At 46.3% G+C, this 17,720-nt stretch overlaps 1 protein-coding gene across 1 annotated transcript in view; it reads right to left on the reverse strand.

Moving 5' to 3' along the window:
- Window positions 1–11,856: 11,856 nt before the first annotated feature.
- The window catches only part of LOC116966134 (hepatic lectin-like), a 335,697-nt gene continuing 329,833 nt past the window's right edge, over window positions 11,857–17,720 (reverse strand). Inside the window, exons 4-6 of the mRNA XM_033012325.1 lie at window positions 16,798–16,943; window positions 15,882–15,991; window positions 11,857–12,473 (exon numbers count right to left, since the gene is read on the reverse strand). Coding sequence (XP_032868216.1) covers window positions 12,344–12,473; window positions 15,882–15,991; window positions 16,798–16,943 — 386 coding nt within the window. The 3' untranslated portion in view covers window positions 11,857–12,343. The remainder of the gene's footprint in view (window positions 12,474–15,881; window positions 15,992–16,797; window positions 16,944–17,720) is intronic.

Raw genomic sequence — 17,720 nt, forward strand, 5'->3', positions numbered from 1 at the left:
GACTGTCCTCTTGATTCAATTTTACTGATTGTATGCCTTGGTTGTCATCTTCCCCTCAGCTAACAATGATATATTCTACATACTCCTTGACCATCGTCCCCTTTGATCTCTCGTTCACACCGTGCTCCTCCTTATCTCAGTGTCTCCCTCTCCCCTGACTCTCAGTCTGAAATAGGGTCTCGACCCGAAACGTCACCTATTCCTTCTATCCAGAGATGCTGCCTGTCCCGCTGAATTACTCCAGCATTCTGTGTCTATCTTCGGTGTAAACCGACATCTGCAGTTCCTTCCTACCTATTTCTGCATGCGGGATTTTCAATGCCGTGTTATGGTAATGAAGCAAAACGGAATCTCAGCAGTGGACTTTAAAGTGGGTGCAGCGGGGAAAGGAAGGGAGGGAGAGCGCGGCCGACTCAGTCAAGTGGCCAATCTCAGGTAATGGTCGCACACCTGATCCACATGTGCGGGGGGACATTTACAGCCGGACGCACTGTCTGCTTTGTCCCCTCTATAACACCAATGGAAAGATCACTGCGCTAGTTTTTCACAGATGACGGGGTGCTTGGAATTACATGGCCAATCGTGCCACGATCCATCTTTAGAGACCACTGCGCAGTCTTCGTCGAATTCCTTGTGACCATTGGGTTCACCATCCGCCCAAAACCTGAGGGAGAAAGAAGATAAATGAATGGGCCGTTGGATAATTGGGGAATGGACCAGTTCTATAGCAATATTTGCCGTGGGTTGTACAGACGGCTGGGTTGAGCAATGTCACCTTATTCAGTACCGGAAACATGGAAACTCTTTGAGTGTTTCTGCAGGGACCACCATTCCTTTAAGAAGCGGCTGCCATCTCGATCCAAGACACTGGCGTGTCTCCTTTTACCTCTCGCTCCCGACATTCGACTAATATGTGTTCATTGAGTCATAGAGTGATACAGAGTGGAAACGGGCACTTCGGCCTAACATACCCTCACCGACCAACATGTCCCAGCTACACTACTGCAAACCTGTCCTGTCCATGTAGCAGTCTAACTGTTTTTAAAACATATTAGAAAGTCCCTATCTCAACTACCTCCTCTGGCAGATTGTTACATTAAAATATAGAAAATAGGTGCAGGAGGAGGCCATTCGGTCCTTCGAGCCAGCACCGCCATTCATTGTGATCATGGCTGATCATCCCCTATTAATAACCCGTGCCTGCCTTCTCCCCATATCCTTTGCCTCCACTGGCCCCTACCGCTCAATCTAACTATCTTAAATCCTTACAATGACTTGGCCTCCACTGCCCTCTGTGGCAGGGAATTTCATAAATTCACAACTCTCTGGGTAAAAAAAGTTTTTTCTCACCTCAGTCTTAAATTACCTCCCTTTTATTCGAAGACTGTGGCTCCTGGTTCTGGACTCGCCCAACATTAGGAACATTTTTCCTGCATCTAGCTTGTCCAGGAGAAGGCAGGAGAATGGGGTTAGGAGGGAGCGATAGATCGGCCATGATTGAATGGTGGTGTATACTTGATGAGCGGAATGGCCTAATTCTGCTCCCATCACCTTTGACATATAACCTTATAACACGATCTCCCAACTTCAAAACTCAATACTCTGACTGATAGAGGTCAATGTGCCAAAAGCCCTTTCGACACACATTAACACTATATACACACACGAGGGACAATTTTCAATTTTACCAAGCCAATTAGCCTACTTACCACTGTACGGGAGTGTGGGAGTAAACCGGAGAACCCGGGAACACCCACGCAGGTCACGGGGAGAACGTTCAAATTCCCTACAGACAGCACCCGTAGTTAGGATCGAAACTGGATATCTGTCGTTGTATCTCAACCGCTGAGCCTCCGTGCCGGCCTTAATGTTTTGTGCAGTATTTCTCGTGTTGCCCTCCCACTAACCTTACGTTTCCACTTTGTTCCTAATGTCCAAACTTTGGAAATTTTGAGAACTCTTCTTCTTCTGTCAAAAGTAGGATCTCGACCCGAAACGTCACCTATCCATGATCTCCAGAGATACAGCCCGGCCTGCTCAGTTACTCCAACACTTCATGTAATCTTTCTCTCCGCAACAAAAAGATGGAATTTCTTGGAAACTGAGGGTCAGCGGCGCAGGGCAACCTTGTAAATAATGCACATTATTCTGAAAAAAAAATAAGATACAAGCAGACCTGAAGGACCACGAGTGCAAGTACCTCACCGTGGGATTCAAAGCGCCACTCACTTGACATTTGTGTCGTAATCCGTGCCGTCTACCCAGCGCCAGGTTCCTTCGACAGCAGAGTCATGGAGTCCTATCCAAGTGTCCACATTTGTGTTACTCCGGATATAACCCTGCCCGATAAATAACAGTAGCCCACGTGAACAGATGTCATCGCGTTAGTGACACGGACAAAGATTTATTTGCGCCATCAATGTGACACCCACCTGTATTCCACCGGTACATTGGCAGATTTGGATGTCCGGTTATATGAAATTACATGGAATGACCATAGACTGTTCCCAGTGTCTAATCCATCAGAAATGCTCCATCATGAAGGTCTAAATCACAGACTGACCAGTTCCCTCCCACTCCCACTCCTCCACTCTTAACCCTTCACGTAACTGCTTTATTCTCCAAAGTTCTCTCTTATTCCACGATCCTTGTCGGAGGTGAGGAGCAATGAAGGAATAAGTAAGGTGGGGGTTTTCTGCCGTCTTCGTATCGGTGATGGGGCCTGTTGTTGATCACCTGCCGTTTTCCCAACCCCTGTTGGCTCTTCGTCCGTAGATTAAACCCCCCCCCCTTTCCCCCACATTTATTCAACTGCTGACGTTGTTGACAGAAAGTAATGCTGGGAGATATTGACTTTTCACATCCTCCTACTGACTGTGGCAAGTTAAATTGATTCAACATTTACTCCCCATTTTGAGGATATTTGAATATTACATACAAAGAGATTTCGTGCCTCAGACGGCGTAAAAGTTAATCTGTGTAGGAAGGAAATGCACCGGCTGAAGAATTCAGCCACAGTGAGTAGGAGGATGTGAAGAATTCATCAGTCTGAAGATTGGTGTCGACCCGAAACATCACCCATTCCTTCTTACAGAGATGCCGCCTGTCCCGCTGAGTTACACCAGCATTGTGTTTAGTCTAGGATAGTTAACACAGTTAGCAAGACGCAGCTTTCCCTTCCCTCTATCTGTTGAAATTGTGTTTGGCTTGGTTTAGTTCACGTATCGTATTATCTGAAGAAGGGTCTCGACCAGAAACGTCGTCCGTTCCTTCTCTCCAGAGATGCTACCTCACCCGCTGAGTTATTCCAGCATTTTGGATCTACCTTCGATTTAAACCAGCATCTGCAGTTCTTTCTTACACGTATTATGTGGTTTGATTGGATAGCAAGCAACAGTTTCCCACTGTATTTCGGTACAGATGATAGTAATAAACTTAAACCTACATCTAATCAGTAGTTCTGCTGAACGCGTGTTACGCGCGCACCTTCCTCCGCCTCCTCGGGGTATCCCCTCATTCGACAGAGACAGCGTAATTGGATGTGGAGCCAGCATCTGCATCTGCACTACCTCTGATCCCCAAATCCTATCTGTCCATCAACGATTGCCACTTGCATCGTCCCCAGGCAACTTCATGCCGTTGGGCAAAACACAAAGTGCTGGAGTAACTCAGCACGTCAGGCAGCATTTGTGGAAGGAATAGCTGGGCAACATGTCGGGTCGGGGCTCTTCTTCAGCCTTCATGTAATTGGAGGTTCCTGCAAGTTGCGCCACTAGTTGCTTCTTTCCTTCAATTCATCTATATATTTAGATGAATTAAGATGAAAGTTTAGATGAATTAAGATTAATTACCGGCTGGTTATTTTTATTTTGGGTATAGGAAAATTCCTGACACAATTTAGAGGGGAAAACAGAAACCTACATTTATATTAAACGGGGAGCAATCAAAAACAGCGGTGCCGAAAAGTACCTGACCCCACCGAAAGGCAGTCCTCTGCAGGTCATCTCTCTGGGTTGACCCAAGAAGCTGATGCAAAAGCCACTGGGAAATTCCCCCTCCTCTGACGTACAGCGCCGATACACAGAGCCACAGACTGTTCTAATGTGCTTGGGCGATCTCCAGAGTTTAGAACCTAACTTCAAAGCTTCAGAGAATGGGACATAAACTTCGACGACAACGAATATCAAGCCCTTGCGAACTTTGACAACAGCTGACCAGAGAATGTCTATGCGCGAATCAGTCCACGTTTCTCCAATTATTCAGACATTCCTTTCTCAGTAATAGATCCGAATTTCTGCCGAACCATAGTATTTTTTCCAACATGGTTGCTGAAATTCTAATTTCCCTTCCTCGTCTGATCTCACCCTTCCCCTCTAAAACTGTATTGACCATTCGACTGTGTATATCGTCTTGATGTTTCTACAAACGACATCAAGATTCTTTTATAGAGTATATTATTTTTTTGAATCATCAATAAATGTGGCACGTGCTCTCTGCAAGATAAAAGGGATATTACAAACCATGAATAATGGATGATATGGACCAGCTTGGACAAACTAGGGGTTGAGAAAATCCTAACTAAAGCTTCCTCTTTCTGCATTCTCTGCCCCAGAATAATGGGCCGTGGAATGTGGTGCAGGAGAATGCTGTCCAGCATGTGAGCACCAGTGAGAGGGTCCAGGAGGAGGTTTACAAGAATGGTCCCAGGAATGAGGAGGTTAACCTATGATGTGCATTTATCGGCACTGGTCCTTTAGAAGAATGAGGAGAGATCTCATTGAAACATACAGAATAGTGAAGGGCTTGGATAGAGTGGATGTGGGGAGGATGTTTCCACTAGTGGGAGAGTCTAGGACCAGAGCTCATAGCATCAGAATTAAAGGCCGCCCATTCAGGAAGGAGATGAGAAGTTTCTTTAGTCAGAGGGTGGTGAATCTGTGGAATTCATTGCGATAGGAGGCTGTGTAGGCCAAGCCGGTGGATATTGGTAAGGCGGAGATATATTCTTGTTTAGTACAGGTGTCAGATATTATGGTTGGGGGGGGGGGGGCAGGAGAATGGGGGTGAGGAGGGAGATATAGATCACCCATTATTGAATGGCGGAGTAGACTTGATGTGCCGAATGATCTAATTCTACTCCTGCCACATGATCTCATGACCAAATCGATGTTTCCATTCCAGTGACACAGACAAGGGAAATTAGGAGGTCAGATGCTGATTTTCAGATGGAAATTTACCAATGGAAGAGCAATGGTGAGTGTGATGATGCAACCTAATGGATCCAGCTGCACTAGTCCCACCTACCTGCATTTGCCTAATTTCCCTCCAAATCTTGTCCTATCCACGTACCTGTCAAACTGTTTCTTAAACGTCGGGAAAGTCCCGGCCTCAATTACATCCTCGTTTTAAAACGTTTACTCTGGCCTTAAACTCGTCCACTTTATCCAAGCTCTTTATGAATATATAGGCCCCTACAGTCATTTCCCAGACTCCTACACTACTACTGCCTATTATGCCTCCTGGCATGCAGGGCAGCAACGAAGGTCCTCCACTCAGCAGTGTTGATTCCTTCAGTTGCTGTGTCAGTAACATATTTGTTTTACGAGACAGGGTTGTTAGCCCTGTGCTCAACCTCCAACCTGGAGGACCAGTGGATCGCTCTTCGTCTCGCCTCTACCCTTCGACCTGTCCAGCATGGGAGACCCTAACAGGAGACGAATCTCCCACTGGCGTAGCTCTAGGGGTCACTGAGACACACAAGCTCCCCGACCACGACAAGGTTGCAATCCAATCCTACACTACAGACCAAAGAAAATCCAGCCTATCCAACTTCTCCGGATAGGTCGAACCATTCATATCTGGTAACATCTTCGCAAATATTTACGATTCATTTACAGTTTTATGATATTCTCCCTAGGCCGGGATGACCAGACTGTACACATTGTCCTAACTGTCCGAATGTGGCTTTACCAACGTTTTGTGTGGTTGTAACATTACGCCATAACTCCTGAACCCAATACCCTAGCCACTCAAGGCAAGACACCCCAAACGCCGTGTACACCATCCCTGTCCAGTGGAGGGAAATTACGTACATGCACCTGAGGACCCCGTTTTAAAAACTCCCCAGGGCGCTAATGTTTACTGTGTTGGCGATGTCGTGTGTTGCGCAACGAGACCACAACACCGCAGACCGTTGTGAAATCATCTCCATCCCACTTTCCGCGGCCCATTGGTCCGGTGGGCCCACATCCTGTTGTAATCATAGATAACTTTGCTCACTGCACTGTTCACTATACCACGAATTACACTGTGTCATTAGCAAAGCTACTAATCGTGCTACGCACTATGTAAATGTTGGGCGATACACTGACCAGCTGGTAGAGCTGCGGCCTCGCAGTCCCCGGACCCGGGTTGGACCTTCGATGCTGTCTATAGGGAGCTTGTAGCTTGTCCCTGTGACCGCATGGATTTCCTGGGGTGCTCAAATTTCCTCCCACATCCCAAAGAATTGCGGTAATATAGGTTAGTTTGCCACTGCACACTGCTGCTAGTGTGCGGAGAGTGGATGAGGAAGTGAGATGCCATAGAACTAGTGTGAGTGGGTGTTCAATGGCCGGATTTAACTCGGTGGGCAGAAGGGCCTGCTTCCACGTTGTTTTTCTACATAATAAAAATAAATAACCAAAAACAGCAGTGCACCCAATATGGATCTGGGTTGTATTCATCCTATTAGAAGCTTCGTCCAAATATCAACCCTCTATCATCACCCGCAATATCACACTTTCAACCCAACTTTGCAGCCAAGTATTTAACTTGCCTTGCAGCCCATGTCCTCTCGCTTTTTAGACGAGGAGAGCAGGACATTGTTGATCCCGCCCAGCTCCCCGGGCTCTGGGCACTTAATTCGGGGTGAGCATTCAATTTCTCCCCTCACTTCCCCTGACTTTCAAAAGAGTAGCACGATTTCCCTAAGGTGCCAGCCATCCCGGGAGAGGTGGGCAGTAGGTGATGGGGTGGAGAGCATTATTTTGTGGAGAACAGGTGCGGGAATTGCAGTGGCATAGAATAGAATAGAATAGAATATAGAATAGTTTCTTTATTGTCATTGTAACATGAACCATGTACAACGAAATTGTAAAATGTCAAACATCCTTGAGTTTGATGGCCCGTTTCAACCCGTTATGAAATCGTTATGGGGATAGAAACATAGAAACATAGAAAATAGGTGCAGGAGTAGGCCATTCGGCCCTTCGAGCCTGCACCGCCATTCGATATGATCACGGCTGATCATCCAACTCAGTACCCCATCCCTGCCTTCTCTCCATACCCCCTGATCCCTTTCTAACTCCCTATTAAATATAGCCAATGAACTGGCCTCAACTACATTATGTGGCAGAGAATTCCACAGATTCACCACTCTCTGTGTAAAAAATGTATTTCTCATCTCAGTCCTAAAAGATTTTCCCCTTATCCTTAAACTGTTAAACATTGAAGAGGTTCACGTGCCGTATGAACACCCGTTTAATATTTAAGCACACAGTTGAATATTAGTACAAAAGCGATGGCTGCCAAGTGAAGTCTAGCTCTGTATGGTTGGTCACGTGACGGGTGCAGCTCACGACAGAACTTTGCACAATTGACTGCGTTGATTGGTTGAACGCCAGTTCACGCGAGAGTTCGAGCTCGACAAACGAAGGTTGGAGACCAAAGTGGCTCGGCCACCAGATGGCGCCACAAGGTTGACATTACGGAACAACGTTTCAATGTTTAAACTCACTCGGTATTAGCGCCATAACAAGTGCCAGAGAGGACAGCAGGATGCAGAGGCCCAGAAGAACGTAGATGATCAGCGGTGAGACATTTCTTCGAGCAGGATCTCGTCGTTGGAGTCGAAGTCCTGCAAAGTGAAAGTGGAGGTCATCAGTGAAACCAAAATAACGACTCGTTCAACGGCGCAGTCTCATAAATTCACAAGATCAAGGCGCAGAATTAGGCCATTCGACCCATCATGTCTACTCCTGTCATTGCATCATGGCTGTGTAGGAAAGAACTGCAGATGCTGGTTTAAATCGAAGTTAGACCCAAAATGCTGGAGTAACTCAGCGGGTCAGGCAGCATCTCTGGAGAGAATGAATGGGTCACGTTTCGGGTCGAGTCTGAAGAAGGGTCCTTGACCCGGAACGTCGCCCATTCCTTCTCTCCAAATATGCTGCCTGTCCCGCTGAGTTTATGACCCTGTCCCACTTAGGAAGCCTGAACGGAAACCTCTGGATACTTTGAGCCCCGTTAAAGGTTTCCGTGCGGTTCCCGGAGGTTTTTGTCAGTCTCCCTACCTGCTTCCACTACCTGCAACTTCCGGCAAACACCTGCAACCTCCGGGAACCGCACGGAAACCTTGGGTGGGGCGCAAAGTCTCCAGAGGTTTCCGTTCAGGTTTCCTAAGTGGGACAGGGGCATTATAATTTTTGTCTACCTTCCTCGGGTTAGATTTGGCAGCAGCCAGAGGAACCGAGTGCTGTTGTCAACACCGGAATTTTAAACTTACCAAAAGCAGTCTGGACATAGACATGAGCAGGTAGTGGAGATATTGCAAGTTACACACAAGAAACCCAAATATCATTCGATCCCGTTAACACAAAGAGGAGAAACAACAATCAATACCTCTCCCCCTTCTCCTCAACATTTCGACTTCCATGTTGTCGACTTCTCTGGTTAATTAAAAATAAAATGTAATTAATTCCAGCTCATTCATCGGAACTGGGAAAGCACGATAAACACGAGTTCAGTGATAACACCTGGCTTCAGATTTTCTGGCTGATATCCATCTCCTTTGTCCCCTTCGACCTGAAAAGTGATATTTTTATAGTCGACATTAACTCCATGTTCTCAGCAGGACGAGCTGGTCTTTGAGGAACTGGTAAGAGTGAGAGCAGATGTCGTTTCTGATCTCACAGTTCTTCATGCCCTACTTTCAATATGATGTGGGGGAAAAACGAAGTTGCGAATATCACTGAAATCCAGCCACTGCTGCTTCGAGATGCTGGGTTTCAGTGACAATGCGCAGACAGCGGGGAACGAGAGGGATCTGTCAGTTATATCTTCCCCAAACGTGTTCTCAGGCTAGGGGTTAATGCTAATCTCTGTGCAGGTGTGTGCATCCACTATTAGTGGGGTCCCAGGTGAAAACTGACATTAAAAAGCGGCCCGGCAGCTCGGCCTTTGAAGCCTCACCATCATCTTAATGGGGGTGTAAGATTGCAACCTTCACGTGGTCCGCCCTGTTTCGACTAATGCAGTCAACTCGACGTGCACAAACGGAAGATCAAATAGAACAAGTTGTCCCTCATAATTACGCCTCTGCCACTTCCTCCGGTAGCTCGTTCCATATTCGCACCGCGCTCTTCCTGAAAAGATCGCCCGCTCAGGCCCGTTTTAAATGTTCCCCTCTCACCGTCAATGTATTTCCTCTAGTTTTAACTCACGTACTCCGGTGCAACGATTGTGGCATTTCATCTTAACTATGCCCCTCGTAATTTTATAAACCTCTATAAGGTTAGTTCTTGGGCTCTTGGACTTCGGAGAGATAGATATCCCCACCTAATCCTGCCTTTCCGTATGTGAGACCCACCAGATCTAGTAATATCCTCATATGTCCTTCCGGCGCCCGCTCAAGCTTAATGCCATACGCTCGGTTGCACGACCACTAGGATTGTTCATCCTACTGCAGATATGGCCTTAGTAACGTACTGTACAGCTGTAACAGGGCGCCTCTACAGCTTTCCTCAATATGTTGGTCGATGAGGTCAAGTGGACCCAGTTCCTATATTACCAACCCCGTTTACCCGTGCTTTTAATTTCATGGAACAATGTTTCATGGATAGGCCTATTCTCAGTGTATGTGCAGCCTCAGTTCCTCTGCCTCAACAGACCTCTGCACTGCCCAGAACCTAACCCTTCCTGATATAAGCCATAGAGCCACAGTCATTGTTGTACACACAAACCTTTTGTCCAATTTAAAACACAAACATATTACTAGATTTAGTTTCTGCGTTTACGGAGAAAGTGCACATCGCATTCCGTTTGGGTAACTGACAACCCAACCGTATCAACATTACATTCTCCACATTTAGGTAACTATCCCTCACCCGCCCCCGCTCCTCTTTCCCGTGACCCCAACCCAATGCCCACTCATGTATTTCACTCTCTCGACCCCTTATTCCCCCGTCCCTTTACACTTATACCCCATTCCACATTGTTTGCATTTCACGGTTCCTCATTTCCTACCTGAAACTCATTTGCCCCCTTTTCATCTCTACCCTTTGTCCTACACATTGCCATTCAAAATCCTCCGCGCATTCACCTACCTGTCAACTGCAAGGCTTTGTGCCGCACCCGCATCTTTTCCAGCTCCCCCCTCCCACCCCCACGCATCTACAATCAGTCTGAAGAGGAGCCCCGCCCCGAAAAGTCGCTTATCCATCGCCCCCCCCCCCCCCCCCCCCCACAGATGCTGCCTGGTTCTCTGTCTTACTCCAACAGTTAGTGTTTGCTCAATATTCGAGCACCTGCAATTCTGTGTGTCTTAGGATAAACCCCTTGGAAAATGAAAATTGACATTAGGAACAAATATCTCAATGTACTCTTCCGACATGCCCGACTGCGGAAAAAGACTGCGAGCATCAGAGAGTTAGATATACAACGTTCCTTTTTAATAAGCATCAGGTGGGGTCAAGGAAAGAGCGTTCACGTCGCGGCCCTGTTTTCACCAACCTTTCCGCCACCACGCGCAAGAAGCACAAGAAGCGCAAGACATGCACCATTGTATACAGATGCCGGCGTTCAGCTCTGGCTGATCAACTTCTAATCTTGTTTGTGGACTCGACAAGAAGAAGAAGCATCAGGTTAACCGGGTATAATTTGGAGAAACACAAGCTTCAGTGGATTATATGCTTTCAGATCTGGTGTACAATCCTACCGTTACAGACAAGGTTGGTAAAATGCCCCACCTTTCGTTTTTTAACCATCTTATGAACCTGACTTGCTAATCTGAGGAAGGACATTCTTGCCATAGAGGGAGTACAGAAAAGGTTCACCAGACTGATCCCTGGGATGTCAGGACTTTCATATGAAGAAAGACTGGGTAGACTCGGCTTGTACTTAAGATTGAGGGGGGATCTTATAGAAACTTACAAAATTCTTAAGGGGTTGGACAGACTAGATGCAGGAAGATTATTCCCGATGTTGGGGAAGTCCAGAACAAGGGGTCACAGTTTAAGGATCAAGGAGAAATCTTTTAGGACTGAGATGAGAAAAACATTTTTTACAAAGAGAGTGGTGAATCTCTGGAATTCTCTGCCACAGAAGGCAGTTGAGGCCAGTTCATTGCCTATGTTTAAGAGGGAGTTAGATGTGGCCCTTGTGGCTAAAGGGATCAGGGGGTATGGAGAGAAAGCAGGTACAGGATACCGAGTTGGATGATCAGCCATGATTATATTGAATGGCGATGCAGACTCGAAGGGCCGAATGGCCTACTACTGCACCTATTTTCTATGTTTCTATGTTTCTATGCTACCTTCAAAGATAGCAAAGATACGTGGACATATCCCTACGCTACAATTCCTTTGTCCTATTGCACATCCCAAATGTACCATGTCATTCTTCCCTGTATTAACATGTACTTGCTGTACTTGATACGTGTCCGCTCAACTGACCAAGCCCTGGACATATTATTCTGACCTGAAGCATTGCCCGTCATTATGACGCGTATGGGGTTTATGTTAAGCAAAGATTTGTTTTGCGATGAAGTAACAACTGCACCGTCACACCGCTGGAAAAGTTCGCGATGCCATGAAATAGTGACAGGATGATTAAATCTGCGTAGCAACTTAACAACAAACAAGCAGGGCCAGCGCATTAGTTCCTCTGCTGAATGTTTACCGTCTACTATGGAGTTCGCTGTGAATAAGAAGAGATGCAGGTGGAAGACCTTCGAGCTGTGAAGATACTGTATACTGAAGAAACAAGTGTGGCTGGCATGAAGCACAGCATTCACAGAGCGAAGGAGGACCCGATGTGTGAGTGGGGTGGTGGGGGGGGGGGGGGGGGGGGGGGGGGCCTTCAGGTGGAATGATTAGGCCCAGGCAGTGAAGCTGTTCCATCAGTGAATGGTTCAACATTGGAAAGGGAAAGGGTGCGAATAACTTGATGGTAATTTTGCAAAATGCCAACATAGCCCGCCTAGCCCAAAATACTCGTACTCCGCGATCATATTGCTGCTACACGCTCAACGTTGATAAACTGGTTCATTGGCCATTGTGCACCAACTGTGACACGACGGAGGATATCACTGCGCTGGTTTCTCGCAAATCCACCTCAAAGTTCTGTTACAGGGTGAATCATTCCAATTCCCACCAATATACATCTGCACACAGTCTTCGTCATTTTTATTATTGGGTTCTCCATTATTCCAAAATCTATAAGATAAAAGGCCATGGAAAATATAATTTGTTAATAGGATTCATATTTCACTTTATTTGTGCATGCATGTTAAAAGATATGGTGCCACTAGCATGATCAGCATTTATTCTCCCATCTTTACGTGTTTAGTTTAGTTTAGAGATACAGCGCGGAAACAGGCACTTCGGCCCATCGAGTCCGCGCCGACCAGCGATACCCCATACGCTTAGTACTATTTGACACACTAAGGACAATGTACAATTAGCCAATTAACCTTCAAACCTGAACGTTTTTGGAATGTGGGAGGAAACTGCAGCAACCGAGTAGACGGCACCTGCAGTCAGGATCGAACCGGGTATCTGGCACAATGCCCCTGTCCCACTTAGGAAACCTGAACGGAAACCTCTGGAGACTTTGCGCCCCACCCAAGGTTTCCGTGCGGTTCCCGGAGGTTGCAGGTAGTTGCCGGAGGTTGCAAGTAGTGGAAGCAGGTAGGGAGACTGACAAAAACCTCCGGGAACCGCACTGAAACCTTGGGTGGGGCGCAAAGTCTCCAGAGGTTTCCGTTCAGGTTTCCTAAGTGGGACAGGGGCAGCAACTCCACCGCTACGACACCGCGATTCACCAAGTGCTCTAGTGAATACCATGACGGTTCCTTTGCTAGGAATCCTGCAAACATGTTTGCTTTGGTTCGGGAACAATGAACAATCAGTAATAAATGTCCAAGACAGGATGGAGTGCATGCTGATGTCAAACCTGTTGTTAATGGTGACCATCGGCTCTTACTACTCTAGATAGAGATAGGGGCTTTGGGAGATAGTGTTGGGATAACGCTTGGAGCTAGATATGGTGCGTTGTGTGGGTGGAATGGAATAGCAAACCTCTGGAAGGCGACTCCGGACTGTCAAAGCTGCCACAGCCAGACATAAATGCAGTTTATATCCACGAGTAGTTGCTCTACTCAACAGCCAAAAATCTGTAGGCCTCCCTTTGATCTGGTATTTTGATGGTTCACATGCTTGATCAATGGTGTTTTATAAACATAGAAACATAGACACATAGAAAATAGGCGCAGGAGTAGGCCATCCGGCTCTTCGAGCCTGCACCGCCATTCAATATGATCATGTCTGATCATCCAACTCAGTATCCTGTACCTGCCTTCTCTCCATACCCCCTGATCCCTTTAGCCACAAGGGCCACATCTAACTCCCTTTTAAATATAGCCAATGAACTGGCCTCAACTACCTAATTATTTTATTATTTTATTATTATTAATTTTATTATTATTAATGTTTAGTGTTTTCTGAGACATTCGTAACTGTCACTGTGTGTCATGTTGTTACTTGTGGGCGGAGCACCAAGGCAAATTCCTTGTATGTGAATACTTGGCCAATAAACTTACTTACTTACTTACTTACTTACTTACTCACTTACTTACTTACTCACTTACTTACTTACTCACTTACTTACTTACTCACTTACTTACTTACTCACTTACTCACTTACTTACTTACTCACTTACTTACTTACTCACTTACTTACTTACTCACTTACTTACTTACTCACTTACTTACTTACTCACTTACTTACTTACTCACTTACTTACTTACTCACTTACTTACTTACTCACTTACTTATTTACTCACTTACTTACTTACTCACTTACTTACTTACTCACTTACTTACTTACTCACTTACTTACTTACTCACTTACTTACTTACTCACTTACTTACTTACTCACTTACTTATTTACTCACTTACTTACTTACTCACTTACTTACTTACTTACTCACTTTCTTACTTACTCACTTACTTACTTACTTACTTACTTACTTACTTACTTACTTACTTACTTACTTACTTACTTACTTACTTACTTACTTACTTACTTACTTACTTACTTACTTACTTACTTACTTACTTACTTACTTACTTACTTACTTACTTACTTACTTACTTACTTACTTACTTACTGCCACATGTGACAAGTCACGGTGAAATTCTTTGCAGAGTGCAACTTTAGTGGGGAAATGAATGATGAAAGAGGACTATTGGCTTCCTCCCAAGAAGTCTATCATGTGTGGAGTTGCTCTCCCTTGGGAAGTTGCAGATGGATTAGCTTTAGCAAAATATGAGGTTTACCTTCACGATCCTGTGTCGTGCCTCGGCACGGCGAAAAATACCTTGTGAGGCGAGTAAATTAGTCAGGATGTGTAGGAAGGAACTGCAGATGCTGGTTTAAACAGAAGATAAACAGAAACAGTTGGAGTAACCCAGCGGATCAGGCAACATCTCAGGAGAAAAGAAATAGGTTACTTTTCTGGTCACTTCCCGCAACGTCATCTTTTCCTTTTCGCCAGAGATGTTGGCTGACCCGCTGAGTTGCTCCAGCTTTTGCTGTCTAAATTAGTTGGAATATCCAGCCTCTATTTTGCTCAAGGAGCCACAGTTTTTATGCAGCCGATCCATGTGTGTTGTGTGTCAATGCTATTCCCAAAATATAAATGGTGATGGGGCAGAGTTTGATAAATAGCTTCAATATAGGGGGAAGGTTGCCTTTAGATGGATGTTTCTGTTGCTGCTGCAATGTGATATGAACATTGCTTACCACGTTAGCCTATGCTTCATTTTGAGATAAGCTGTGAATGGAATTGGATACTTTTTTCAGCAGGTACTCTGCGGGCCAGGCAGCATATATGGAGGACATGGACAGGCCAACCATGCGCCCCACAGATGTTGCTTGACCTGCTGAGTTCCTCCAGTACTTTGTTCAAGATTCCACCATCTGCAGTTCTTTGTGTCCGCAAGTTGTGAGATGTTGTCAGTTTTGGAGATGCGTAGAAACAATTTGTGGGAGGTGTTTCTTAACATGGAGAAACTGTCAGCAGCATTACCTCGGGGATGTTGTGTGGATTATTAGCCTTTCCCTTGCTACTCTCTCCACTGGTCTTGTCTGCTTGCTAATATCACATCGACAAAACTGATCCTGGTACTCTGATGGCGAGATACTACAGGAGAAATTAAAATGGATCACCCAACTGTTTCTTCCATCTGGAGCCTTGTGTTTGGCGCTCAGGATTGGGTTCAGAAATTGTCATAGAGAGATTGTCATTGGGCGCAACGTAGACTTGCTGTCTTACAGCGCTTGCAGCGCCGGAGACCCTGGTTCGATCCTGACTACGGGTGCTGTCTGTACGGAGTTTGTACGTTCTCCCCGTGACCGCGTGGGTTTTCTCCGGGTGCTCCGATTTCCTCATGCAGTCAAAGACGTACAGGTTTGCAGGTTATTTGACCTGGTATAAATGTAAATTGTCCCTAGTGTGTGTAGGATAGTGTGTGTGGGACAGTGTGACACATTGTGTTTTTTCTTTCACATTCAGCACCGCAGAGGTGAAATAGAACGTGCCACTGGAAAGTAACTCACTTTGCAAAGGATTTATAATCGGTTCCATCCACCCAGCGCCAGTCACCTTCAGAGGCTTTGTCAGTGAGACCAATCCAGCGACGGACACGATCTTTTTTCTTTAAGAAGTCCTGTCATGGAAACGAAAATGTTTTAATATATGTGGGAACAACAGTTCATGGCAGCATTAGTGACAAACACTACAATCAATCACCTGCTCTATGACATTCAGCCATTTATGTATACAGAGCTGTATGTCCCTCGGGTATAAGCGAGAGGGATATAATATGGGAAGTGTTTGGTACTGCCCCCACTGGTAAGGTTTTCTCCGTTCTCAAAGATGGGGGCTTCAAGAATGTTGGCCTAAATGAGAGCAGGAACATTACCTGGTCGCCATGTACGTCATTTCCTGATCTGTCTTAATCTACATGGCTATCTGGGTGAACATTGGCCAGTCAGAACTCATGGCCTAGATTCCATGGGCAGTGACTCTGGTCGGAGTAGCATCATGAGAATTACAAGCGATGGATGCCTTGTATGTCCAATTGTAGTGTTGTTAATGCCCCTGCCCCACTTAGGAAACTTGAACGGAAACCTCTGGAGACTTTGCGCACCACCCAAGGTTTCCGTGCGGTTCCCGAAGGTTGCAGGTGGTTCCCGGAGGTTGCAGGTAGTGGAAGCAGGTAGGGAGACTGACAAAAACCTCCGGGAACCGCACGGAAACCTTGGATGGGGCGCAAAGGCTCCAGGGGTTTCCGTTCAGGTTTCCTAAGTGGGACAGGGGCATTAATGTACGGGGGTCGCAGGTCAGCGCCGACTCGATGGACCGAATGTCCCATTTCCGCACTATATCTCTAAACTAAACTAAACTTTGTGGATGGCAACACCGCTGAGCAGGCAAAGTTGCCGTCAAGCGGGATCACGGATAAACGCCTACCTGTTCTTCAGCATTATTAATGACAACAAGGTGGGCGTCCGCTGACATGCAAGATTTCTGGGCCTCCTCCCAGGTTTGTGAGCTTGAAGGAAACAGATAACAGCTTTGCTTGAAGTTGACCCATCCGTGAGGGCAACTCAGCAGTTCTGTGAAGATAAGGAAGTAAATGTCAGAGACAATATCTGGAGGAGCGCGACGAGGGGGGGGGGGGGTGGGGGGGGGGGGGTGGGGGGGGGGGGCCTCATCTGCCGGTTCCGTGCTTCTGGGTTTAACAATCGAGACATTCGCCTGGACTAAACCAACGCCTATTTCAGATCACGGTTTCACGTACTGAAGAGCGAGACACTGGGGAACGTGTGAGAAATATGATCACACTAAAACACGAGCAAAGAGGTCACCACCAGTTAGCACCAAAACAATGAATTCCACATTACACCTTTTGTGGAATTCCCTGCTACAGAGGGCAGTGGAGGCCAAATCACTGGATGGATTTAAGAGAGAGTTAGATCGAGCACTAGGGGCTAGTGGAATCAAGTGATATGGGGAGAACGCAGGCACGGGTTATTGATTGGGGACGATCTGCCATGATCACAATGAAAGGCGGTGCTGGTTCAAAGGGCCGAATGACGTCCTCCGGCACCTATTTTCTATGTTTCTATCCCGGCACGATGGCGCAGCGGTAGTTTTGCTACCTTACAGCGCCAGAGTCCCAGGTTCGATCCTGATTACGGGTGCTTGTCTGAACGGAGTTTGAAAATTTTCCCTGTGAACTGCGTTAGTGTTCTCAGAGACTCTGTTTCCGCGTTGTATATTCTGCACTCAACTAAAATGGTAGGGTCAGTCTCTAGAAATATCAATGCTATGCACATGATCCGGGTTGCCTGCAGAAAGGCACTCGAGGCATGTCAGAGGCAATCATCACT

The sequence above is a fragment of the Amblyraja radiata genome, chromosome 35, assembly GCF_010909765.2.
Source record: "Amblyraja radiata isolate CabotCenter1 chromosome 35, sAmbRad1.1.pri, whole genome shotgun sequence".
Taxonomy (NCBI): Eukaryota; Metazoa; Chordata; class Chondrichthyes; order Rajiformes; family Rajidae; genus Amblyraja; species Amblyraja radiata.